The sequence below is a fragment of the Microchirus variegatus genome (genome assembly GCF_963457635.1).
Source record: "Microchirus variegatus genome assembly, chromosome: 4".
Taxonomy (NCBI): Eukaryota; Metazoa; Chordata; class Actinopteri; order Pleuronectiformes; family Soleidae; genus Microchirus; species Microchirus variegatus.
In genome coordinates, this window is record NC_139805.1 from 30,749,737 (window position 1) to 30,776,644 (window position 26,908).

At 41.0% G+C, this 26,908-nt stretch overlaps 1 protein-coding gene across 1 annotated transcript; it reads right to left on the minus strand.

Moving 5' to 3' along the window:
• Positions 1 to 514: 514 nt before the first annotated feature.
• On the minus strand, positions 515 to 25,970 carry LOC310925885 (extended synaptotagmin-1-like). Its single transcript, XM_083887923.1, has 53 exons — positions 25,844 to 25,970; positions 25,332 to 25,726; positions 23,204 to 23,245; positions 21,346 to 21,480; positions 21,185 to 21,258; positions 21,006 to 21,078; positions 20,827 to 20,916; positions 20,587 to 20,642; positions 20,253 to 20,373; positions 20,001 to 20,177; positions 19,445 to 19,527; positions 19,224 to 19,272; positions 19,047 to 19,136; positions 18,864 to 18,959; positions 18,299 to 18,367; positions 18,115 to 18,201; positions 17,869 to 18,018; positions 17,187 to 17,294; positions 16,907 to 17,083; positions 16,159 to 16,244; positions 16,026 to 16,074; positions 15,775 to 15,864; positions 15,580 to 15,675; positions 15,415 to 15,486; positions 15,224 to 15,310; positions 14,992 to 15,138; positions 14,569 to 14,666; positions 14,301 to 14,469; positions 14,020 to 14,196; positions 13,840 to 13,922; positions 12,764 to 12,812; positions 12,582 to 12,671; positions 11,261 to 11,356; positions 11,048 to 11,119; positions 10,464 to 10,550; positions 10,225 to 10,371; positions 10,008 to 10,138; positions 7,992 to 8,109; positions 7,815 to 7,909; positions 7,566 to 7,701; positions 7,283 to 7,459; positions 7,119 to 7,201; positions 4,656 to 4,704; positions 4,491 to 4,580; positions 4,256 to 4,351; positions 4,092 to 4,163; positions 3,909 to 3,995; positions 3,659 to 3,805; positions 3,437 to 3,573; positions 2,550 to 2,681; positions 2,367 to 2,469; positions 1,651 to 1,700; positions 515 to 1,202 (listed from the first exon to the last, which is right to left on the minus strand). The coding sequence occupies exons 2-53, from the start codon at positions 25,704 to 25,706 to the stop codon at positions 1,175 to 1,177; spliced, it is 5,478 nt and encodes a 1,825-aa protein (XP_083744049.1). The 5' UTR covers positions 25,707 to 25,726; positions 25,844 to 25,970; the 3' UTR covers positions 515 to 1,174.
• Between the last annotated feature and the right edge of the window lie 938 nt (positions 25,971 to 26,908).

Below are 26,908 nucleotides of genomic sequence, written 5' to 3' on the forward strand. Positions count from 1 at the left end.
GTTTCCTACTGAGATGTCATTGCAAATCGCCCATTGTTTTTTAAGGGGGATTGGGATGTGGCTGGTCACTGCACATTACAGTAAAAACAGCCCCCAGGCTCTGAGTGTCGGGTCCCCCCTATCAGCTCGGGGCCCCAAGCAGTTGCCTGCCGTGCCTGTTCACAAGCTGCACCCCTGACAACATCTGCTCATTTATATATATACGTGTGAATATATATATATATATATGTGTATATGTACATTATATGCATGTATATATATAATAATACTAATAATAAATTTTCTGTGTGTTTATATCCATATCTATATCTATATATCTATAGATATAGATATATATATGAGCAGATGTTGTATGTCACCAATATATATGTGTATGTGTATATATGTATATATTAAATAAAAAGCATCCAGCTTGTATCACAAAAAAAATGGTGGTGTCAAACGATACTAAATTTCAGCCCTGCCTCCCCCCCACAAAGGATTGGACAAAAACAAATTGTGAGCTGTGCATAATGAGTTTAATTATCATCTCTCAACAAACTGTCTGATTCATCATCTTTGCAAATATACATAAACTCAAAAAACAATGGTGTAATAAGTGCAACAAATCTGGTGAAGGCAAACATCTTATAAAATTATTTTCAAAAGCGATTGCAAACACAAATGTAGCAAAGCACTGTGACGAATATATATAATCTCAATAATGTAAGCCAGTCATACAGCAGACACTAAATACTGAAAAGGCATTAGCAGTCATGATAATTCATCACTGCAGTCTAAAAAATGACTGCTCTTCTAACTTGACAGAAATAATGGAGCAAAAAATGAAAGGAAAAAAAAAACCTTCAGGGTTTATTTGCTCCACTCAATCAACATTTCATCATAAAGTAAATGAACCTTCAGTCAATACAAACATGGACTGTATCCTTCCTTGTCTGCTCAGCTACTCCATCTACTTACTGTATCTTTGGTGGGAGTACTGAAGTGTGTGAATATAAAGTGCAATCCACTTTTATAGAATATGTTCATACACAAAGAGCTGGGTGGATGCAGGTGAGGCTACCACAGAGGCACTGTATGCAGGCGTGAATAGGAGAAGGCATCAGTGTGAGTTGCAGCAATGCCACAACGCCAAGGTGGGTGATGACATCATCATCACCAGCAAGCAGAGCAACTACTCGGCCTCGTCTTTCAGAGTGAACCTGGAATAGAAGATAATTTCATGGTAATCGGTTTACAAGACAGTTGAGTGAGGATTGAACTGAATTCTGAATGTCTCAAACACTATAATTATTATTTTTAAATAATGTGTGTGTATGTATATGTATATGTATTTGTATACATATATATACCAAACAAAATACCTCCAGTACACAGCTCCAACACACCTGATTCAGATGAACTGCTCGTTAGCAGAGCTTGATTACGAGCTGTTCATTTGAATCAGGTGTGTTGGAGCTGGGCAACATCTATAACATGCAGGGCAGTGTTCCTGAGGACCAGGGTTGAGAAACACTGTTTAAATAGACTCAGAGACACCTTTGGTCAGCTGGGGAACACGTTCTAAAGATTTTGCTACATTTACTGAATATACTTAAAAGATGCTAAATTGAAATGAAGTCTGAAGGAAGTTTATTCAGTTCCACTCACCAGTGTGTGACACCAGAAGCCAGGTCAACTTCGGCCAACTCAATCTGCACCTAAACAACAGGAATGACATGGTAACATGTATTAGTAGGTGTGTGTTTAATTGTGCTACTGTGCTTGAGAGTGAAAGAAGTAGGGACACATTTAAAGGGCTGTTTCACTGGTCAAATGAAGGACAAACTTAAAATCATTATGATGCTGCTGTGTTTGTTTAATTTGACCAAATTTGTATTATTTATATAATGTAAATAGTTATATTTACTATTTATTTTATTTGTAAAACTTGGCAGCATCTTGACAGTAAATAGCGCTGTAGTGCTTTTATTTTCTTTGAAGGAAGTGATTTTGCTCTCAAATTTTCTTAAATTTTATTCTGGATATTCAATCCCAACTTCCTCTGCTGTTCCTCTCCGATCCACCGTCTCATGATCACATTTTATCTCTGGAAATTAGTAAAAAAAAATGTTGGTGAAGTGGCCCTTTAAGTGTACCTCTGCCTTAAAGCTCCAATAATGTGAATGCAATCAATGTGAATGACTTGCAAAGATAATTGAAGCACACTGCTCAACGTGGACATGTGAATTTAAATCTGTGTGTGTTAATGGACATTATTTGGACAATAAATGTGCCACTGGCTACTGCCAAATGAGTATGTGGGACCATGCATTACTCCAAGTCTTCATGTCATGTGATTGGCAGTTGTTATGTCTCACACTGACCTGTCCAATGACATCACGGCTCCTGAATGAGGCCGAGTTGTTTTTCACTGATACACTGAGGAACCTGAATCTCACCTCCTCCAAAGGCAGATCATAGTCAAACCTTGAAGAAAAAGCCAAAGATGGTAAGCTGTGAATAGTGAAACTGCCAAAGACCACAAAGTAAGTCAGTTAGTTGATTACCTCTCATTGTATTCTGGTTGAAGGTCTCTCTTCTTCACACCTGTCTTCCTCTTAGTGGCTTTGCTTTTGTCCGGCAGCAGCATGAGGGACACATAGCTGTCTACACCATCTTTACCTTGAGAATCAAGACCTCTGTTTTATAGAAAAATAAAGTATACTTAATGAATAAAATATTCAATATTCAAGTAAAATAGAACATTAAATATCTTTATAAATTCAGTGCAACTAATGTATAAAAAAAACCTGCATCAATCTTTTACAAATTAAAAGATAAATTACAGTCTGTACATCTGCAGCAATAAACCTATTCCTGAGCCTGGCCTCATAGGTTTACTACATTATCTACTGCAGTGGTTCTCACACTTTTAATACCAATCGATAATCAGTTTGAAGCTTTTTTGATGATTAAAACAAGATTTCTGATTGTTTAAGCTTCTTAAATGTGAATATTTTCTTAATTTCTTTGCTCCACATAACAAAGAAATTATTAAACTGAATCATTTTGGTTTGTGGACAAAACGAGACATTCGAGAACATCAGGTTTGACAAACACTGATCAAGGTTTTTTAAAAACATGTTCTGACATTTTATGGACCAAACGATTCATCGATTAATCAAGAAAATAATCGGCAGATTAATCGATTGCGAAAATAATCATTAGTTGCAGCTCTAGACACTTTGCACTTGTTCAATGTGGTCACGATTGTCTCCAATCACCTCCCGAAGTGATTTGGCCGATCCGATAACAATCAGTCTCAGGTGTATTTTCCCCTGTACTTACAAGTGGTCAGGTGCTATCCCATTGCAATCCAATCACAGAAAATGCATTTTTATGCCAGGTGTACAGGGGGCCAAAGTGTTGTAGCAAACTATTTGAGGAAACACACCTGCAAGCATGGACAACAATGATGAGCTTTCTCTCCTGAGAGGCATATGACAGAGACAACTTCACCTGTCCGCAGCCAGATGCAGCACAGGGCAGAGTCCCTGCGCTGATCATGTCCACCATCCTTGATTCCAGAATCTGTTGAAAACAAATCAGTTTTTTTGTCAGCAAAATGACAGAATAGTGTTAATACTTGTTTATGCAGCTGCGCTTGCGTTCTCACCTTAAGTTCAGCCCTCAGAAGGATCTGACTCTGTGACAAGGCTCCGTCCAGATGGAACCACTGATCCAGGACCAGATGTGGCTCTGTAAGAAGGTTCTTCACAGGAACCACGAGCGATCCCATTGGCTGATCCCAGCCGCTTGACAACTGCAGTGCAGGAGAGGGATAATGTGATGTGATGTGAACATGTGATGTAAACATGTGATGTAGCATAAAACAGCAGGTTTATTGTCGTCAAACAATATGTTACCTTTACTACAAGCATTTGGTGTTTGGGGTCACGGACCAGGAAGTAGAACGACTCATTCCACTCTGGACTGGTACTGCGGTCAAACAGCTTTAAAGAGATGAGGTAAAGATAAGATGAGAGTATTTTATTTTACAACTACTGTCTTAGCCTGTGTATAGAAAGCTGTGCATAGATGACTCTCACTTTAGTTTTGTATGTAGTTTCACCCAGAACAAGCTCAGCTCCGGCTTTGGGTTCCTTCCCACTTTTCTTCAACTGATAAGACAGAGAGATATGAGAGATTCAGGATGTATGATGTGAGGAATGTCTTTTTGTCACAATATCTGGAGAAAGTGCAGGTGACTTACAGGCAATGCATGTGCTCTCTCGATATGAACAAAGAGCAGCGCAGCAAAAGGCACCGCTTTGTTTTGATAAGACTGGAGAGACTGAAGCTGCAGCACCTGTGACAGGAAGCACAAACGGTTAAGCCTGGCAGTAACGGAATGTGACTTGGCAGGTTCAACCTTTTTCCTGAATAAACTTTAAAGAAAATCCATGTTGAATGTACACATGAATAAACAGACATTTATAAGGACCAACCTCTTCAAGTCTGACTGAATTTGACACTGTTGGAACCCATTCCACTACCAAGTGAACCCGACCAGACTTCACGTCCTTCAGAGTGTACCACTGCAACAGCAAGGAAACGCCCTTTACCAATGGAATATTATGGTGCAATGATATGATTATGAATTATTAACTAACCTGATCTGTGTACTGCATTCTGATGACCTCATTTAACATGATACTGAACCTGTGGATGTGAAAACAGATATTTAAAAGAGAAATTTTAATTTTAATTTAAAAAAAAAATTCTAAGTAGAGATGTAACGGTTCTGAACCAAAAACTTGGTTCAAATCGCTTCGGTTCAGAAACTCATTCTATATTCCCAAATGAGCAGCCGGCGTCTCACCAACGCGGAGCTCAGCCCAGAAACGCCTGCCTAGAAAGTCCTTTGCCGCTGTAGCTGCTGCTCCAGGCGCAGGACCGAATCGAATCACCCGTCCCACCCCCCGGACGTAAAGAAAAATCGGTTGGCATAGGTGCTGTGGTGCGCGGGGATAGAAGCTCAGCAGTCAGCACTCATGGAGATCTCTGCTCTGAGCCCCCACGGAACAGACCGCTTGCTGTCAACGTGGAAGTATGGCACGCATGCGCAGTCAACCCCTGGGTGTTTACAACCGTTGTAAAGGGTTACAGGCTGCAATTTGCAATGAAGCCGCCTCGCTTCAACGGGGTGCTACCGACAGAAGCTACGGGGGAAGCCGCGGAGGCTTTAGAGAGCGAAATATTTTCTCTATCAAGCCGAGGGGCGGTTCGAACGGTACCGGAGGGGGAGAGAAATCGGGGTTTTTATTCCCGTTATTTCCTCATCCCAAAGAAAGGAGGTTCATAACGTCCGATCGTAGATCTGCGTTGCCTCAATTTACACCTCCGGAAAAATACAAATTCAAAATGCTCACACACAATGTTCTGTTCTGATCCATCCGACCAGGTTGATTGAGACTATTCAATGCGCGAGGGCGCCATCCACGCAATCATTATATGATAATATAATAATAATAAATGGAGGGTGTTTGAGCGGTGGTGTGAGACTAAAGATATTATTCCGTTTCAGTGCTCTGTCCCGGATGTGTTATGATTCTTGCAGGACTTAATCGACGGCGAAAAAAAGCTTTTTCCACCATTAAGGTCTATTTGGCCGCTGTTTCAGCTTGTCATGTGGGTTTTGGAGGTGCGCCTATCGGGCAGCATCCTCTAATTAGGAGGTTTATAAAGGGTGCACGTCCACTGCAGCCTGTGAGTAAACCTCTGGTCCCGACATGGGATTTACCCACAGTTCTGGAGGCGCTCTCAGGGTTTCCCTTCCAGCCGTTACAATTTGCTGATTTAAAGGTACTTTCCCTTAAGACTATCCTGCTGCTGGCTTTGACCTCAGCTAGACGGATAAGTGAAATACATGTCTGTGCACACCTCATGTCTGCAGTTCTCCACGGATTATAGGAGGGTGATGCTGCGTCCTAACCTGGCATTTGTGCATAATGTTAGGGATTCTGCCTACAGCTGTTCCACACTTGAGCTGCTCGCTTTTCACCCACCGCCGTTTGCAGGAGGGGATGAAGAGCGGCTCAATGCACTTTGTCCTGTGAGAGCTTTACGCATCTATGTGGACAGGGCCAAGGAATTTAGGAAGAGCAACCAGCTTTTCGTGTCCTGGGCTCCTTCTCACTGGGGGAGGGCCCTGACGCGCCAGCGCCTGTCACACTGGGTGGTGGAGGCTATAATCTTGGCGTACGAGAGTCGTGGGTTGCAGCCTCCGGAGAGGCTTCGGGCCCACTCCACCAGAGGTATGGCCACCTCCTGGGCCCTGTTCAGGGGTGTATCAGTGAGGGATATTTGTGCCTCTGTCAGCTGGGCATCCCCACACACGTTCATTCGATTTTACAGGCTGGATGTGACCAAGACTTCTCTGGCTCATTCAGTACTGAGGGTTCAGGTGGGTTCAGGTTAATTGCATGCTAGCCCCTGGGAGGGTTTAGGGTGTCAACCCACTGTGGGTTGCGGCTTTGTGGGCTTCGGAGCATGCAAATCCGGGAGTGGGCTATATCTCCCATAGTGAGATACTGAGGGAGGATTGAAAGAGAACGTTGGGTTACTCACGTAACCCCGGTACTCTGATAACCGAGTGAGGTAGAGAGATGATGTTCTGTCATGTGACAGACGTGGTGTCATTGGAGCTTCCATGATCGGTCACGCCAGAGGGCGTTTCCCACAGTGAGATACCGAGGGAGGTTATCAGAGAACCGGGGTTACGTGAGTAACCCAACGTTATGCTCATGTTCTTGATATTGCAGTGAAATGCAATAAAGTCAAGACATTTTTTCTAGAAGTTTTCCAAAAGGTTTTTCCAGTATGTTTTTAAAAACCGAGGTTTAAACCAAACCCTAGTTTGAACTGAATCGTGGATTTGGTGAACCGTTACACCACTACACAAGTCTGCTGAGCTGATACTGACAACAAAAACATTAGACAAGCAAGTGCCCTGACTTTAACTTTTGCAAACTAGGTTTACAAAGGATATAGAGGACGTGTTCGTGAAATTACTTTAAGTGAACTTAAGTGAACTGTAGTGAACTACAAAACTGAGAAGCACACATGACACATACCTGCCCAGGAAGTCATCAGAATCTATATCCTTATCGAAAGCTTCAAACTTGATCTCCTGAATGCTGTTGCCACTCAACACCGTCTGTTAAAGACATTAATAAATTAATGTACATTCAATGAAAAAAAGAAAAAAAACAGTACTTTATCGGAGACTGCTCCATACCTCATACATTTCATTCCATGTCGGGTTGAGATTCTCCTTTATAACATGACTCTTAAATGTGACCCCACCTATGTAGATTTTGACATATGGGTCACTCTTGCCCTTCACCATGCCTCCCATCAGGTTGTCCTTTGCCACCAAGTTTTGGGCCTCCAGCAGGTGAATTCTCAGCAACCCCTGCAGGATGAACATTGTAAAGTGATTTAAAACATACAGGAAGTATTGAAAGAGAAATAAATCCAGCTTGAGTTCCACTCTGCTAATAGCGCCATTATCAACTCACCTCATCACCAAAGTCCTGTGGGGGAGCAGTGTATGGAGGAAGAACTTCACCAGAGATTTCTTTGACCTCTTCTGGTCCCAGGGTTTCGGCAGGAAGACTAATCACTGTGGTTTGAGCAAGGTTATCTAGACCAAAGCTACATTTGTGCACACAGAAACACATTGCAGGGCATTTATGTACAATTTCACTTAATTATACACTAATGATAACATAATTATAAGAGAAAATCATCTGTAATGTGGAGCTCACCCCTCTGTTTGTTTCTGCTTTGGTTCAAAGTCACCACTAATTGCTGTGTGTGACTGTGAGGGAGGCTCCTCTGCATCGGCTGGTTCTTTCTCCAACTTAGCAAAAATGATATGAAGGTTATGGCAGTGAAAAAGACAAAGCGTGACAACAGCATGGTTATTATGTGTTGCAACTCACAGCAGGAGCAGGCGGGAATGTTTCAGGTGCAGTGTGAATTGCAGCGGGTTCAGCAGGAGCAGGCCATTCAGGATCTGCTGCAGGGTGAGACTCTGCTACTTCAGATACTGCAACAGAGCTGAACACACACACATACACACACACACACAGATACAGCTGTAAGAAAACACCTCAGTCAGACTTTATCTTGTGCATATTCATGGCACAGTGTTCCAGTGGTCCAGTGTGTAATGTATAGAAGAGTTTGTTGGCAGAAATGGAGCATAGAACCCATGAGTATGTTTGTATAAGCGTATATGTCATGATCTCACCAGCACCTTCAGCACCTTTTTATAATTTTTTAGTTGTTTTGGTTTTGTTGCTGCTGCTGCTGTGTTCCTCTCCCCTCTCTCTCTCTGCAGGAGGCGTGGCTGACCTACTTTCTCTGAAGACGCTGGTGATCATCTACACCTGCGCGGCTCCGCCTCACCTGCTGCTGATCAGCAATCAGAAGGTCTCTTAAGCGGAGCAGCCCCGTTCACCAGCATCAGATCGTTTTTCCACCTCAGTAAAGTCCTGCTCCAGCTCTCTCTCGTTATAATCGTTGACTCCCTGGAATCCTTACTCGCTTTCTCTGCTCCAGGTCACCACGTCTCCTGCACTTCTGAGAACCACTGGTTGTCGTCAGTCCTCCCTCTTCTCCTGGGAATCTCCTTCGTCGACTCCTCTACAGCCAGTGAGTCTGTTCCGTGTTGGAACTCGGCTCGTCTCCTAGCCACGCTAACCCTGGCACAGCTGCATCGGCGTTACTTCCCTGTTTCTCCCCCTTCACTTCCTGTTGTAGCGAAGTTGCTTAAAGTTCTCTCCTTTTTGTAAATAAATGTTATTATTTTTATATACTTACCGTCTCCGTCTAGTTTCGGGTCCACCTCCCTATTATTACTACCACCTCCTTGAGGCTAATCATAACAGTATAATTGCTTCAGAATAAATTAGTTTCATTTTCTTAGCATTAGAATGTCATTTGGAGATTTACAGAGGCTTGAAATCTTGTAGCGCCATTGTCTTTCATGTTATGAAGCTGAAACACAAATGAAGAAGAAAGACATCCTTTTCTGACATGCAAAGGCTAGTAAGGTAGTTCCCTGACACTCTCGTTAAAGGGACGAGTGAGAGGAGATGTTGCAATCTGCAGTCCCACCTTTTAATCTGAATAATTCTTACACATTAGATTTTTACCCCAATTTAACAGCTTTGGAGTCATGGTGATGGTTAAATGGCTTGTTGCGGGGAGAGTGGGGGCTGTGCCGAGGAAGTGGGCACTTCCTCTGCCGTCTTTTAGCGGAAAACCAGCCTTGCCAGATCATGGCTGCCGACCTGGATTCCTCAGAAAAATAAGGAGGTCCCACAAAATCTTGGGTCTCGTGAGGAAACACAAATTGCTTTACGGTGCCACACACATGCCTCCCTGCCAGGTACTGGCTATAAAATCAAGGCAGTGATTGTGTTATTTCTGCAAAAAATATGCAGAAAAAAATGTTGGACAACGGCAGGAAAAAAGGAGCCAACTGTTTGAGTGTAGCGAGGGGTCACATACAAATAGACATCGGACCGGCTTTTTCTAAATGACTAGAACTGACCAAAATAGATGCCGAGCTGGCATTTTGGTTGTTGCACTTGTGTCTTTGGGACTCTCTGTTCTCCACGCATCTATGTGTATTTGCACTTCCTCTATGTTTGCTATTGCTGTAAAGGCGTTTGCGCGACCATTTTTATAAGCGACGTGTGTTGCTGGTTTGTTTTCAGTGGTGAAAACAAATGCACATGGCCAGGAGAGGGGAAGCATCAGTGGTGAGTTTTTAATGACACTGAGGTTAATGTGGTAGAGAGGGAGGGATAGCTCCGTAGAGAAAATGAGAAAAAAAACGAAAAAAGACTTCCAAGGTTGCCACACCTTCATATTGCTACACTCAATCATAGATACGTCAGTTTTAATCTCTTCTTCCTTCCACAATCAACAATCAAATGAACACTTACTCATATGTTGGCAGCTCTGATATTTGTTCCTCCTTCCTTGCTGCTTTGAATGCCTCGTCAGTGCTGGTGAACACCTTTGGTGAAGTAGTCACAGAGGGCTGTGGAGCTTCCGTCATCCTTGAGCTAAGGATCTATGTATCAACAACAAGTTAGCGATGGGTGATTTTATGAATCAAAGACAATGATTTTAATCCTTTGTGTTTTTATTTTCTCCAACCTTAAGTTCGGCCCGCAGCAGGATCACACTTTCAGGTAAAGCTCCATCTAGATGTATCCACTGGTCCAGAACCAGTTGTGGCTTGGAGAGCAGCTCACTCACAGGAATGACCAGAGATCCAATGACCTCGTCCCACGCACTTGTCAACTATCAAAGTTCAGGGCACATTCAGTGCAACAAAGATTGAGTTATGTTTCACAGCAGGTTTCGAACACTGTATAGTCATACAGTATATTTACCTTCATGATCAGCATGTCCTTCTGAGCGTAATCGACCAAAAAGTAGAAGGACTCACCCCACTGAGGTGATCTGGAGCGATCACACACCTTCACGCAGGACAAGAAACGAAGACGCAGATAATGGTAGATTGTGAAAAATATACATATACATATAAATTACATTTAAATGCATTTATATTTCATCCTTACATCTTTAACTGAGACAGCCATTGTCTGTTTTAAGTTGTTGTTGTTACTTAAATCATGGGAGGATTTATTCATTTATCCAATGCAATTATAAATCATTTACATGTTTATTTACGCTGAAATTGGAATAGGGACATGTGACTGATGGTTCTCAAACTGTGGTAAAATTTATTATATTAATAATATTATCTCTTGCTAACTATTCTAATTTCACTATACCAGTGTCCACCTGGATGAGAAACTAAATTAACATAATTGGGAATAAATGTGAAAATGGTGTTAATTCCAGAGCTCAATATTTCTCAGGTGGTACTGGATTCAAAAATATGATAATAGTGAAAAAAATGACTCCTTGCAGCTCTACAATGACCTCACCACATTCATTATCAGCACCATACCTTTGTTTTGTAAACAGTGTTTCGAAACACAAGCTCAACCCCAGCCTTTGGTTCCTTTCCACTTTTCTTATACTGAACAGGAAAAGAAAAAAAAAGTTTATTGAACCTTCAGAAGAAGTAGTCATTTACCACTTAATGGCAGTAGTCTCTTTTAGTCAGACACACTGCACTTGCTCGAGTGACTATAAGTGTACAAAATTGCAGGGGACTCACAGGCAATGAGTGTGCTCTGTCCAGATAAACAAAGAGCAGGCCCACAGAGGGAGAAGCCTTATTCTTGTAAGACCGACGAGACTGAAGCTGCATTGCCTGCAGCAGAGAACGACATAGAAAACCATGACAGTGACTCAGTAGTGATGTGCAAAGTGAATTAACTAAGCAGGTGATTCATTTGGAATTGTACAGATGGGACATTAATAGATTTCACAAACTAGCCTATGCTGTCGGGGGCCGACAGCAAGGAGTATGTCCACGAACTTGTCCAATCCTCAACTTTCCAATATACCCAAAGTATACGCACTCGCACCTGCCACTAACGGTTTTAATTAATTATTAATAAATTCAACAAAATAACTGTTAAATATTATGATATAATGCTGACTACACTTTATACATGTTCAAGGTATCCATATAAACTCGATATTGAACACAGAATACCTGACCTCATGAATTTCTCTCTAGTTTTTAATAAAACTAGTTAACCTATTATACCTTGTTAAATATTATGAATATTAAAATGCTAACCACACCTGCCATATTGTCAAAGTGTCCAAATGTCATGAAAAAGCATACACTGTTTATTCAATTTCATGAAAAAGCATACAATATGTTCAAACTTTCCATTCAATGCATTAATAAAGAAACGGAGGCTTAACTATTTTTTATATGATAATTAATACATTTATATTATAATGTAATAAATATTATGAATAAGTGCTAAATAAACCCATGATATCCTCAATGTGTCCAAATGAGCTCAATAATAAAGAAAAAATGCCTTAACTATACAATAATGATTTTACTTGTAGATCGTTGTTACATGAATCATTGTATTTGAAATTGAAATTTGAAGGCAATATCTCCATCAGTCTGGAAGATAAAGCCGAAAATGTGTTTTTAGCATAATAAATTAATGAATTTGCTAATTAATAATAAAGCTACAAAGATAGGGATAATTCTCCGGTGGTATGTGATGCCCATGCAAAATTTGAAGCCAATACCTGCAATACTTTGGAAGATACATGCGAAAATATGTTTTTTATATCATTAATTAATTAATTAACTAATTAATAATAATGGTAGACAGCTCAAAATCAATAGGGATCATCTACAGGGGGTATGTGACCCATAAAAAAATAAGAAAATGTAATCTCAAACGCCTGACCGATTCCATAATATTCGCGCGCGTTTCTCGCAGATATAATTATCAATATTGTATATACATATATATAATAATATATACAATACTGCACATGCATGCCTAAGGGAAGACATGCATGACTAAGGGAAGACAACATCAAAAACTTTCACTGACGTCCCACAAGGTGTCGTCACAGGACACTTTTGGCACCCACTCCGTTATCAGGCGAACACGTCCAGACTTCACATCATTCAGAGTGTACCACTGAAACACACATGTACAATTACTGGATAATGGCAAACTGTGATAACACCAGGGAAACACATGTTTACGTACAGTCATCACTGAACACTCACCTGGTCACTGAGCTGAGAACGGATGATGTCTGCGACACTGATTTTAAGTCTGTTGAGAAAGAAAATACACACTTTAGAATAACACTATCAAAAGTAGCCACTGCAGTAAAAAAAGCTCTCTATTTCTATTTCAAAAATAGCTTTGTTTGTTTAAAGAATTTGCTGCTTTCTTAGATAGCCTTTTCCTGCTTGAAATTGAAGCCACTCCCCTGCATCAAAGTCCACAGAGAAATCAATAAACTTACTGAAGCAGGGATTTGGCAAGGTGAGACTTTCATTTAGTGACTGAAATTTAGTTTTTCCTTCTGTAGTTGTCCAACAACTATGTAATGAGCGAGAGCTTGTGTCAATAACTCACACAAATACACAAAAAAAAAAACAGAACCTTCCCTTTTAGTGTATTACACCAAGTAGATCAGTTTAGTTGCGGCAAAATGTAAATTTTCATTTAGATAATAAAAAAATACAGCTCATCATAATCCACCTGTGTTTGATTAGCCCTATTGTATTTATTGACCTCCGCCAGGAGGTATATGTTTTCGCCGGAGTTTGTTTGTTTGTCTTTCTATCTGTCTGTCTTTTATTATGTTGTCTGTTAGTCACATTATTAGAAAAGTCCCAGACGGATTTGGATGAAATTTTCAGGAAATGTCCGCAATGGGACCAGGAACAAGTGATTATATTTTGGGCGTGAGCCGTACATGCTGCGCACCCGCAGGGTGTATTTTGTAAGCGCTGAGCTGCCTTGGCGGAGGTCTTCACTCTCCGAGTGCTTTTCTAGTTAGCCGCTGTGCTCCCTGTGTCTTTCAGATTTATCAATTCAAGTGACACATACCGACATTGAGGAAAAGTTCAGTGAATGAATGTACAGCATATAGGTTTGTGTATTAAAGTTCAGCGATGAGAGAGCTAAGGAAGTTTAAAGAGTTCAAGAGTTTGTTGGTCCGTTCTATTTGTTCCTGTGTGTTCTGGTTTGAGTTCTGCTATGATCCCGTTCGTCATGTTTTAACTCCTTGTGTTGTAAGTTATTCTTCGGATTGTGCTTTAATAATGCCCTCCTGCTTTACGTTGCTCACCTGCCAAGGAAATCATCTGCGTCCATGTCTTTATCATATACTTCTACTTGCAGCTCCTGTCCTGGCACAGGCCTTAGAACTGCCTGTGGAAATACAGAGCAGTTACAACTGGTTATTTCTGTCACGTCTATGTGAAAAAGTGCTTAAGGGAAGTCAAACTGTACAGTTGCATCTACACACCTCATACATTTCATTCCAGACTGGGTTGAGATTCTCCTCAATCACCTTACTCTTAAACATGTAGTCTCCAACAGTGATCTTTGCATAGGGGTCACTCTTGCCCTTCACGATACCACCCATCTTATTATCTTTGGCAACCAGGCTCTGAGCCTCCATCAGGATGACTCTCAGCACCCCCTACAAAGAAAGATTATTTAAGTTTATTGACAGAATAAATAAAATATGATGCTGTGTCCTATTGACGGTATCTGAAAATGTAGATCACTATTTTGTAATGTTACCTCTGAAGCAAAGCCGAGGTGTGGAGAAGTATGAAGAGGTTGTCGTAGTGCTCTTAATAATTCTTCCGCCTTCTCTTCAGTCGCATCAGGTTCTTTCACATCAACCTCTTCATGTGAAGTCACTGCGGAGACAACGGTCTCCATAGGAGCAGCATCCACTGAACTTGACCTTAAAACAATGAGGAGAAATTATGGAAACAATGGATAAATTATTCAACGACTGTAGCTTTTAGCTAGACGATGAATGGTAAAGACAGACGTTTCTCACCTCAGTACTGTGTCTGTCTCTGGTTTTCGCTGAGCAGGGGAGGGAGGTTCAGATACTGAAGTTACCTTGGCACCAGGACATTTGCTTGGAATCAGCATCTGCAGTGGAACAGATATTATTATGATTATTTCACTTAGTGAACCAGCTTTGTAACAGTCCTGATATGAATGCAAGATTAATGACCTGGCTCTTAAGCAAATGGGGCAAAAGGGACAACTTATGTATGAGATACAGAGACTGAGTACAGATATGAGAGAAACAGAAATAGATATTACACATAGTTACATAGAGTAAAATAAATACTGATAGGAGGATAATTAACAATTAAGATAAGTAAGTTATTTAATTACACAGAGAGAAACACAGCAAAAGATTGACAAGTAAATATTTTGAGAGAAAATGACAAGACTTGGCTTTTCCTACCTTAAGATCAGTTCTCAAAAGAACCTGACTCTCTGGTGAGGCTCCATCCAGACTGAACCACTGGTCCAGGACCATCTCTGGTTCAGACAGCAGCTCTCTGATCGGAACCACCAGGGAACCAATAAGCAGGGACCAGCTGTGGGAGAACTTGAGAAACACAACTGATGGTGAACAAATGGTGGAGGGTGGGAGTATGCGTTCATCGAAGATTACACTGCATTCAAAGTGGTACCTTAATGACAAGAATATCTTCTCTAGGGTCTTGAACCTGGTAGCAGAATGCCTCATTCCACCGAGGTGATGTGGTGCGTTCACACACCTTTAGAACACATGTAAGTGTCAGTTTTGGAATAGTGAAATAATGGCAATGACTGGTTCCTTTAAACACAGTATTATCTGAATAAAAATAAATAAAGTGCTTACTGTAGTTTTGCGAGACATTTGTCCGAGAATGATCTCTGCTCCCACTTTTGGATCTTTTCCACTCTTCTTCACCTGCGACAAGAGACAAGAGACAACAGAGTGTTCCGTGACAGACAAAAATAACCAAATTTGCTTTATCCTTTAAAGCAGTGTTAAAGGACTCACTGGTAATCCGTCTGCTTGCTCTATGTACACAAACAATAAGCCTGCTGATGGAACCACCTTGTTCTGGTAGGACTGTCTGGAATAGAACTGAAGAACCTAAAGACACAGGGAAGACTGGGTATATGATGTATACTGTATACATTAAGCTTAGAACAAAGCATCTACAAATCCTTAATGCAATCTGAAAATAGTGACCTGTTCCAATCTGTCTGGATCTGAGGCTGTTGGAACCCATTCCAGAATCAGGTGAATTCGGCCAGACTTCACATCATTCAGTGAGTACCACTGAAGAAAAAAAGAGAAAGAACAAGAGACACTGTTTATGTTTTTTTCTTAAATTACAAATGTTTCATACCAAAACTTTTACTTGTTGCTTTACTACTTACTGTTCACCCTTACACTTACCACACTAAATCCTGAAAAGGTGTTTGTGTGTGGTCGCTCACCTGATCAGTGTACTGAGACTCAATGATGTCTTTCAGACTAATCTTCAGCCTATATGTCAAGAAATGTGAGGTTAGACTGTATCTTCCCAAATCATATGAAGCACATGACAAATACAGCTACAAACATAGCTACCGTCCCATGAAGTCATCCTTCACATCCATGTCTTTATCAAACACCTCCACAAACAGCTCCTGGCCCGGCAGTTGGGTTAGAATCACCTGGAAAAGATATTTATAAATAAAGTGCAAGGTCTAGTGTGTAACCTTTAGGAGGATTAATTCACAAAAATGTACTATATTATGCATATATATCCTTTCTGGTATGCAAGGGCCACCGTAGTTCCCTAACCATTAGATGCCACTAATTCTTACACACTGAACTTAACCTAAATGAACTTATATTCTACCCTATTTCTCCAAGTTAACCTAGTTCCCTGGTGTCTGTGACATGCTTTGGTCAAAATACCATAAGGATGAAGCACCACAGCAGTTCAATCACCCTGCCAAAACAACCCTGTTCAGAACGCTCTGTTTAGTATTATCTCTTCAGGTCCACCTTAAAAAAAGTAAAAAGAAACTTAAAAGGACACTGCGTAGTATTTATGGGTTAAGATGACCCAAAATCCACTTTTTATACATATTATGTGCTCCTGCATTGTCTAGTCGCTGTATAATATTATTTTTTTTCATTTTCGTAGTGTTTCAAAAAGTCATGTAAAATAACATGGTCGCGGGCCGCTGTTGCATTGCCATGACGCCATGTTTCTACAGGAGCCTGTATAGTGTCCCAAATCTAAGGAAGTATATGATTAAAAAGTTGATTTTGCAAAATATGTCCCCTTTAAAATTAGCTATTTTAACAATTTTCTGTGAGTAGTTACCTCATACATCTCATTCCACGTGGGGTTAAGATTGCTCTTGATAACATTACTTGTGAATGTTTCGCCCCCAATGTTGAGCTTGACATAAGGGTCACTCTTGCCTTTCACCATTCCTCCCATCAGGTTATCCTTTGGAACAAGATTCTGGCCTCCCAACAGGTGAATTCTCAACAGTCCCTGAAAAAATATAAATACATTTCTCGAACATAATATGTATATGTAACAGGCTCTTACAGGCCCATGAATACAAATACTGCATAACAGCACTATTCTCTATTACTTCCGTGGCAAAGCTAGGATGAGGCGAGGTCTGCTGGGGCAGCTGTTTGGACGCTGACACGTTAGATGACACATCGGCTGGAATGCGTTCCTCATCCAACCACAGAACCTGAATTACAGCAGACGAGAATTAAATATTAGACATGGTAATATACATAGATTTATTTGACAGTTCAGTAATAACATGGTAATGGTTTGGTAAAAGAAGGCAACATTATAGTGAATTCAATGTAATATCCAAGCAATAGCTGAATAATAGCAATGTAATAGTGTGATAAACCTATACAGAAACATGCAGATGAGTATATTTCTTTTATCAACCCCAGTTCATGGTTAATACACAGAAACTACCACAGCTGTGTCCAGAACACAAAAGCTGCATTTGATCGCCCAACCCTAGTGGGACATACTATATATATATATATATATATGTGTGTGTATGATGTTATATTTAGTTATATGCTGCCTAAGTCATTTACATTTGCAAGCTGTTACCTGGGAATTACATTCGAAACAACATGGTATTGCCATAATGCTACCCCCAAAATTACCATAAGATTGCCATGCTATTACTCAACTGTAAAGTGTTACCTTTGTGATGATATCATTAATTAAATGATACACTGGACTAAGTGTAGTGTGATGCACTGCAAGATTTATGAGTGGGCACATGTGTGATTTACCCTGAGAACAGTATTAATGTAGATGCGACTGGCGTCTCCAGCATTGTCCAACTGGAACCACTGGTCCAGAGAAAGATTGGAAGTGGACAGCAAACGGGACAAGGGGATAGTCAGGCTGCCTAAGCTCTGCACACGGTCAGCATCCTTCACCTGTTCAAAGGCGAATCAAAGGCAGCCAAAATAAGACGACAGCAGACAGATGCAACAGTGTATTGCAGACTAGCTAATGAGCTTATGAGCACTTACCTGAATGTCTATGTCCTGTTTGAGTGGATCGTGAATGAAGAATGTAAAAGCTTCCTCCCACTCAGGATTAACGGTTGTGTAACAAGTCTGTTGGCAAGGATAGACAGTGTGAAGTTCAATTGGAAAGAAATTATAAAAAAAATGAATGAAAGATAATCTATTATATTATTCTTAGTAGATGTACCTTGCTCTCTCTAGTAACATCCTCCACAGACAACTGCACCATTGGATTGGGCTCTTTATTTTTCTTCATCTGAATGAAGCACAATATACAAATACAGACACACACACACAGTAAGACTTTGACTGTACTCAAGCACAAAACAAACTTATCCGTCCTTCTTACAACATGTGGTTGATGCGAATACCAATGTTTAAAAGGCTGCCATAGCAACAGCAAAAATAACGGGGGAGGAGAGAGATGCATGGCATAATCAGGAAGCACAAGTCTGCACCATGAGAAACCACAAACACTAATTTTCCTCTGAAAGATTTTGTCAGTGCTGTTCCCCTTTGAGCGTGATATGGCAGCTGGAATTAGCACAATCAGAAATGTGTGCCCAAGAGTCAGAGATAAAGTTAGACACACTCATCCACTCTGCAGTGAACAGAGTTAAAGGACAAGGCAGCAACAATGTGGAATGTCTGACAGATGGCTGGTACAGCCCGGCTTCAACTTAACCACAGGCAGGAAGCAGCTCTGAGCAGAGCACGAACACAGCACACGGGGGTAGAGATATTTGACTCACAGGAAGCGCCTCAGCCTTGTCCAGATACACAACCAAGATGGCAGACGAGGCTGGATCCGAGTTCTTACTTGTCACACTCTCGTTCCTCTTCAAAACCTGGGCACAGATTGAAAAATTATTTTTAGTGAATTATATTTATCACCAGAGAGAAATGCATGTACAGTGGAAATGAGTGACTCAAACCTGCTCTAGTCGATCCCCGCTTGGCAGCAAGGATAACCACTCCAGTCGGAAATGAACCCGTCCTGACGGAGTCTCCTTCAAGTTGAACCACTAGGAAGACATACATTTAAAAACCATTATGTCTAAAATGATTATACTGCTGATTTATTGTGAGTGAAAAGCAAAAGTTTTACCTACATCATCCACAACTAGGGATTTCCTCACAATGCCCAAATCCAGCTTGGTTCTGCAAGAGGAGAGAGGACGTACGTAAGGCAGAATTACTAAACTAAAAACGATCATAGCGTAGACTGAGCACAAGTGAATTTATTCACATTGACAATGTAATGTAGCAGATGAAAGGTGACAATGTGAGATTCACTGTAGACACATGGGACACATGAAGTATGAATATGTACCTGCCCAGGAAATCATCCTGGTCTGGGTCTTTGTCATATACCTCCACCTCCAACTCTTGCCCAGGCACTTCATGGACTATAACCTGATGTATTGGAACACATATAAGGACATAGAGACTGACAAAGCGATTTGTGTGGTCGTCGATTGTGGTCTCATGAATGTACAGGAAATGAACATTCTGAGTTCCCCCGATCCCTCGACTATAGAACAGGTGAAATGAGGCATGATATCCATGAAAAACAAACAACAGGCTGGTACCACTTGAATATTTTACATGTGTGATCCATTCAAAAACAGAGAAGTCAGGAAAACCTATATAACATATTAATTACAACTGGTATTTCTGACATCCTGCTAAATGTTTTTTCTTGATTGATAATATACTTTAATATGATACAATATAATATAATATATCTGAAACGAAGCTAACATTTTGAGTTTCTGGTTTATTTAGTTTCTATTATCAAATTATGCTTCATGTTGTTTTTTTTGTTTTTGTGTGAACTGTTTTTATTTCATCTTCTTCTGCACAACAAAACTCTCCGCTCTCTTTACCTCATATATCTCCCCCCACTTGGGAGAGTCTGTGTTGTCAACGTGTTTGGAGGTAAAGGTCTGAGGGCCGACCCTCAGAATGGCATAGGGGTCAGACAAGCCAGCCATGACCCCTTTCACATAGCTGTCCTTTGCAACAAGATTCTGTGCCTCCAGCAGGTGGATGCGTACTACACCCTGAAGAGAGAAGTGTGTAGGTGTTAGGTATTTGAAAGAATACTCTCATGTGCATTTTCTTTTTCAAAGATTTACCCTCGGCAAAGGAGAGCGGAGTTGGGCCACATGTAGGCCAGGAACCAGGGGGACAACTAGGCGGTTGGGCAAAACCAAGAAGGAGGCGATGGCATCCATAATCATACTGTCGGACATGACACTGAAACAGGAATGAAAGGAATTTTAGGAGCAGTAGTATTTTATAAATATGTTGTTTGTTGTCCTTGGTGTTTTTTGGCATCTATAATGTGACATTATTGCCTTCTTCATTTAATCATCCACTGCTTCTCTTTCCTTTCCCTCCTTATTTGGGGTTATTTGCTTTATAATATTTGGTTTACAGACCAAGGAGCGTGTTTCCAGCATGACTCACTTCAGCCCAGGGATGTCCAATAAATTAGTCAGACCAGTCCAGTTGATGTCTAGTTTCTGCAAAGTGAGAAGATAGCCGAATGCACTTTATGCAGCAAATCAATACGGATTGATGGGAAATCAATAGCAGGGAAAAGCATACAAGATTGACTGAAGTGCACAGTGCACAGTGAAAGTGAGAGTCTGGGTTAAAGGGCACAACAAGAAATGTAGAAATGGCGGCGATTTTAGATGGACTTACAGGCCTCTGTATGAAAAACATGGTGACTGCACCCACTATGGGCACATCACCAATCAGAGGCTCCAGAATCACCCTCATCATCCCGTGTAGCTAAGAACAGACAGAGAGAGAAGACATTTGCCAAACGAAAAAACACAATGGAAGAACATGAAAGGTTGCTCAAAAGCCTGACCACACACCTGTATTCCTTTGACTCCAGCTTTGCAGAAGTATCTCTTCACCTCCACATTGATCTCTACATTTCCAACATAGCTGAGGATGAAAGAAAACAGTCTTACACACAATAATGTCATCTGCAAACTGCAGTACAAAAGGGACGTCAGCTCGGGGACACAAGGAGGAATGCATGAAGCTCTACCTGATGTACAGATCGAGCAGGACTTGTCCCTTGTCATTCTCTGTGTGTGCCTTTATCCCTACAACCTTCATAGGCTGGAGCAAACAGAGAGCACATTATGCATTATTTGTGTGGATATTTGAGGCTGCGCCACAGTATCGTTAAGATATCAATATTGGTACCTTGTCACCCATGTCCACTTTCGTGAAGCTGAGAGTCTGGAGGTGGGCGCTTGAGGCTCGGATAGACGGAGCGATGGTTTCCACCAGCAGCTTCTCGAGGTATTGGCCAACAAAAGGCCACACCTGCTGCAGCACCTGGCCAGGCCACATAGTACAGGGTTACAAGCTGCATTGGTTAGGCCGTGGTTTGGTACATAACGGTACAGTTTGGAATGGTAATGTGACATCATACCAGTCACCAAACATCAAGCTTCGAGTGGCAGTTTTCTGCCCAATCAGCTGACTGTCGTGGATGCAGCTGATATAGCTTCACCTTGACCTTACTGTACTATTTTACTGTTGTATCCCAAGGGAAGGGTAGCAAACAACTTAACTGTATGAAACTGTTCCACTTGATGGAAACAGGGCTTAAGTAAAAAAGTAGAAATACTTCAGAGCCTACTGCCTTACAGATATATGGTAAAAGGCAACATTCCTGCATCAATATACTTAAAAACCACAAGACTAATGTGATGTTATGTTGAGTAGTGAACTTACATTAGCCAAACATTTAGACCACTCTTCAATACAAATCAATAATTTAAATCTGTATTCCTATTCAAGATAACAGACTTTTAATTATGTCATTCACTGTACTGTCTACTACAACTTCCATGGCAAAAACCTTATGAAACATAAAAGTAAAGAAGGAATTGTTACTACTATATTCTACTAGTAAGCTAGTGTGCTTGTTTTTTCATTTAATTTCGCTTGTATCACGATTCCTCATTGCCTATTGCAGCACATTTCGCCACAGAAGTGCAGATGCACAGAGGAACCAAACAAAACAACAGCTCCCATGATTCCACACTGCTGCCCAATGTCATCAACCAAGGTGTTTTGTGATTGCTTTGATTAAGAGACGTCCTAGCAGCAGAACTTACATACTGCGTTTAAGTACACTTTGTAAGCATATGCCACGTGTGTATATTCCATTCTAACAAAACTATCTGTGAGATGCCTTGGCTTCCATCAGCAATAACAGAGGAATGGCAGTGACAGCTGTCGCCAGTTGAGCCACCTCAGCTGTTCTTCTTCTTATTTGGGTCCTTGCAAACACCGCAATCAATGCAACGCTCTATACTTTTGAATGAATGCTCTTGTCGTTGTGTTACATAAACCTGCTTTATTCCTGCGGGGGGGGGGGGAAGCAGTGGCAGTGTTTGGTTACATGCTTGTGTGACCATGGAAAGAAAAAAGCCTGGCATATGCAGAGAGTGAGTCATCACCCGCCTGCTCCTGCGGAGGATGAAGTCTGAGCAACAGGCAGAATCTGCTGACCTCCCCTCCAGTGAGGAGTCTCAAACCTCTGCTTTGTCTCTGATCTTGTGATTCTGCGAGCATGAAAAGTTGTATATCTGTGTATCTGCATCAGTGTCCCTTCTCTCTCTCCCTTTCGCTCTGAGCAAAAGTTGGAGTGGGGAACAATGGCTGTAGTTTTATTTAGTTTGGGGGGGATCTGGGCAGCTCCTCCCCTTTCCTGTACACAAGCCTGTAATGAAATGGAAATGTTGAGAAGGGCTGCTTGGCACTGAGCCTTCTCACTGCAGTACAGACAGAATGGCTTTACTAATGGAGGGGGGTGGAGCTTTCTCAGGAACGTGGAAGCAACAGCAGCAGCAGTGCTATTATCTTTCAGCTACCAGAAGCTATTAACCTAACATACACTACCTCATGTCAGTCAGCACAACAGCTGGGCCATTGACTGTTTGGACACGTGTCTTGGCCGTGGGCTTAATAACAGAGGAATAAACAATGTCTGTGTGTCAACTCATTTGGTGAAAAGATAAAGAAATGAAGGAAACGACTGATATTTTACCTTATTCAGCCACTCAACCTTCTCAACATCTGGAAAGTTGACCTAAAAGAAAGAAAAAGACAATTGTGTGCATTTTTAAAACTCAAAATCGAAGGAGGACATGATTCAGCTGCAGCTGATGCATGTCTGGAAAAGTCATCTGTTGATTTCCTCGCAGTGACATTTTTACATCAGGTATTAGAATTGAGAAAATATTCCAACAAGAAAAAGATTACATTTAATTTATTTTGTCTACTTTATCTTTGCAATGTTTGAAATACCCAATTTTTAGGTCCTGTCATATTCCATTTACTAAAATCTAGAAAACACATTATGTGTTGTGCAGACTGCAGAGCAATATGGCAACACCAAAACACTTTAATAAACATGCACACTGTCTGCTTATGCAACCATTTACCCTAACACCCATCCACAGGAGGAACCTCATTTGGGTGTGGCCAGATATTCTGAGTCAAAATAAACCCACGGGTTTCCATGTAAGGTGATTGTGCCACCATGATTTGGTAACTGGCACATTTTGTTATTATAAAAATGTCCCTTTAGTTACAATTAGTGTGTCACACAGCTGGGGGTCAGTGAAAAGTGTCCAGATTCATATAGGCCTATATTTGTATATCATATAATCATTTTCATTTTGTCATCAGATATAGTTCATAGATTGCTTTTAAATTATACAAATTATTATCAAATGATTCCAAAAATAAATACATAAAGGTGTCTTTTCCAATATTTTTGACAGACCACTAGCACAGATAATTCAAAGGTGTAGGTGAAGCTGTTTAAGTGAACATTTAAAATGCAAACACACTCACACACAGCAACTGGGTTAGAGGAAGTTGTGGGCAAACAAAATTCTACCTGTTACAGAAAGGGAACTAAAGCTCACCTGACTGCATGCAAGTATGAATGAGGAGTTACATCTCCATCAACGACATGACACAGACAAAAAACACTTATGCCTAAATCTTATTGTCTGAACGGAAATGATTTAAGAAGAAAAAACTCATTTCCCTAACCTTCTTTGTAGACCCAGGAGAATTACATGTGAATCAATGGCAGCTAAAAATAGCAGCAAAGGGCTGGCTTTACTGGAAACCACCCTTAATCTAACCCTGCATGGGCCTGTAAGGATGCTATAATTTCAGGGTAGACTGTGAGATGCATGCATGTATATGAGGTTACTGCATGGTGGGTAGGGAAGGGAAGGGACTATAAACAGATTTGAATGCACGTCTCAATAGAAAGTACTCTATCACTCAATAATAAGTTTATTGTGGTGGGAATTGTGAATGGGGAAATTGTTTATATTCCACATGATTGAGTTGAAATGCTTGCAAAAGTATGCTAGTGATTTATTTGGAAGTGCCACAAGTAGGCGCTTGCATTCAGCCATTGTGGTGAAATCTTCACCCCCCAGAACACTCAAAGTTGCGTTTTCAAAAACAAACACATGTACATGCAACACATATAACACCTACATTACAAAATGTTGTAAAAAATGTTGTAATATAAGTAATATTTGTGATGATTTTGTGTCATTAGTTCACCAGTTCACTAGTGTGTAAGTGATCCCAGTGTTTTTAGGGGTAAGCCGATGCGATGCTGTGTATCCAAATCGATGTGATAATGGTCAAAATCAATCAAATGTGGGCTGTTTATTTCTCCTTTAACAGACCAATATCAGTATCAGTCAAAGATGTGATGTTGATATCGGTACCAAAGAAGAAAACATTGGTATCAAGCCATCCCTATGATGTTTTAAAGCCATTTCAAGAGCTTGTACAATTATCTCAATAATATCATTAATATCATGAATCAAATTATTTTGTTCAAGATCATTTTACACCATATTTTCATATCATCTCAGCGCATCAGAATAATGTAAAAACAGCTGCGTTGAAAGTATATTATGTAAAGTATACAAAGTATATGTAAAGTATACAGCATTAGTAAATGCAAGGCTGTAATATCGGTATTGTATCAGCCTGATTTTTTTTAAATATTGCAATAATATCGTGGATAGCAATTATTCTGAGCAATGATATGACATTTTCATATTGTCCCATGACTATAGTCACAGATCACACTCTCTGGCGTCAGTGGTGTAAGCTGTGTGCTCGTGTCTTACCCACGCAGGAAGGTCTCGCTTGATCTTGGATACCCTGGAGGAGGTGTACTCCTGCTCGTTGTCCAGGAGCTGGAAAGCTGACTTGAGTCGCGCCTCCTTGGCTTCTCGGGCGTGTTTCCATCCCGTGTAGACCATCATCCCGCACACCAGCAGGCTCGTGCTGACCCGGTAATACCCGGCCAGGTAGACCGGCAGCAGGGCGCCCAGACATTTCCCAAACGTCCAGAGCACCGCGACAGCACTGATGCCCTTCGGTTTGGAAGCCTGCTGCGTGTCAACCGTGGCCACAGCTTTCTTCTCCGTGTCGCCAGATCTCGGACTCTCGGCGGGGCTTGTGTCCTTTGGCTCACTCGACTCCGGTTTTTCGCTTTGCATTGTAGTGATTTCTGGTATGTCTGACGAAACATACACCAGGTAACAAAAAATAAAAAATTACAGAATGTTTTTTTTAAAGCGTGTTAAACTGACCTAGCAGTTTCTCTATAGTTACATTTCTTACGCCAAGTACGTACCGCTGGAACAAAGGCGCCGCTTCACTTTAGCTAAATGAGTTTACCGGTCGCTCGCGTTGCATTTTCTTCCTAAATTCAATTTATTTAACCTTGTTTTAGTGCTGAGTTCGGAGGAGCTTTTAGCACGAGTCCAGACGGATTGGTCCGACGCTGACTCTGCCCCTCAGTCTGTCCCGTTATCTGGAGGAAAACACGCCCACTACAACAAAAAATAAAAATATGACCCTTCTGCTGCTGCGGCAAGAATCCCATTCAATTTTCTGATGTTTGTTGACGTCTGTGATATTAAATTTTCCAAGCCAGAATATTTAGTGTTCAAATATCGTTTAATTTGGCCACGTTTACAAGTGATCTGATATTAAACCCGGACAGTTCGGTTTTTTTGAAGTGGGAGCGCGTGAGGAACGTGCAGAGTCAGTGTGGTACATTCGAGAACCATGACACATTTTACACTTTGTTTTGATATCATAGTACACATGTGTCAAACTCAAGGGGGCCAGATGTGGCCCACCTAGTCATTTTATGTGGCCTGCGAGTGATTAATTGGTCTTAAAAATCTGTGTTAAAATAGGTCTATGCTGCTTTAAAGCTCACATAGTGGTCCTGTTGCACATGTATGTTAGTTATGGAGGTCTACTTACATACATTAACTTGTTTTTATGGTCAAAAACCTCCTAGTTGCTGTAACGGTCGGCAACCTTGAGTGTCTTGAAAGACTCCTTCAAATATAATGCATCATTATTATTATTATTATAAACGGGCCGATAGAAATCTCTCTTTTCTGACGCTGTCTTCAGCAGCGATATTTCAGACTGAACTCTCACACCCAGAAGACAGAGTGTGTTGTGATTGGTCAGCCAGCATAGAGCCTTCCCAACTGTCTTGTGATTGGCCAATACCCGGAAGTGACATATTCAGCACACCCGCTCTCAGAAGCGTAGCTCCCCCCTCTAGAACGGTGGATGCACTGCTATTCATTATCAAAACATTGTTTTAACTTTAGTTAGCTTTATTGTGGCTGAAGAAATGAGCCGTGCTTTAAAGTGCATTTTTGAAGCAGTGCAT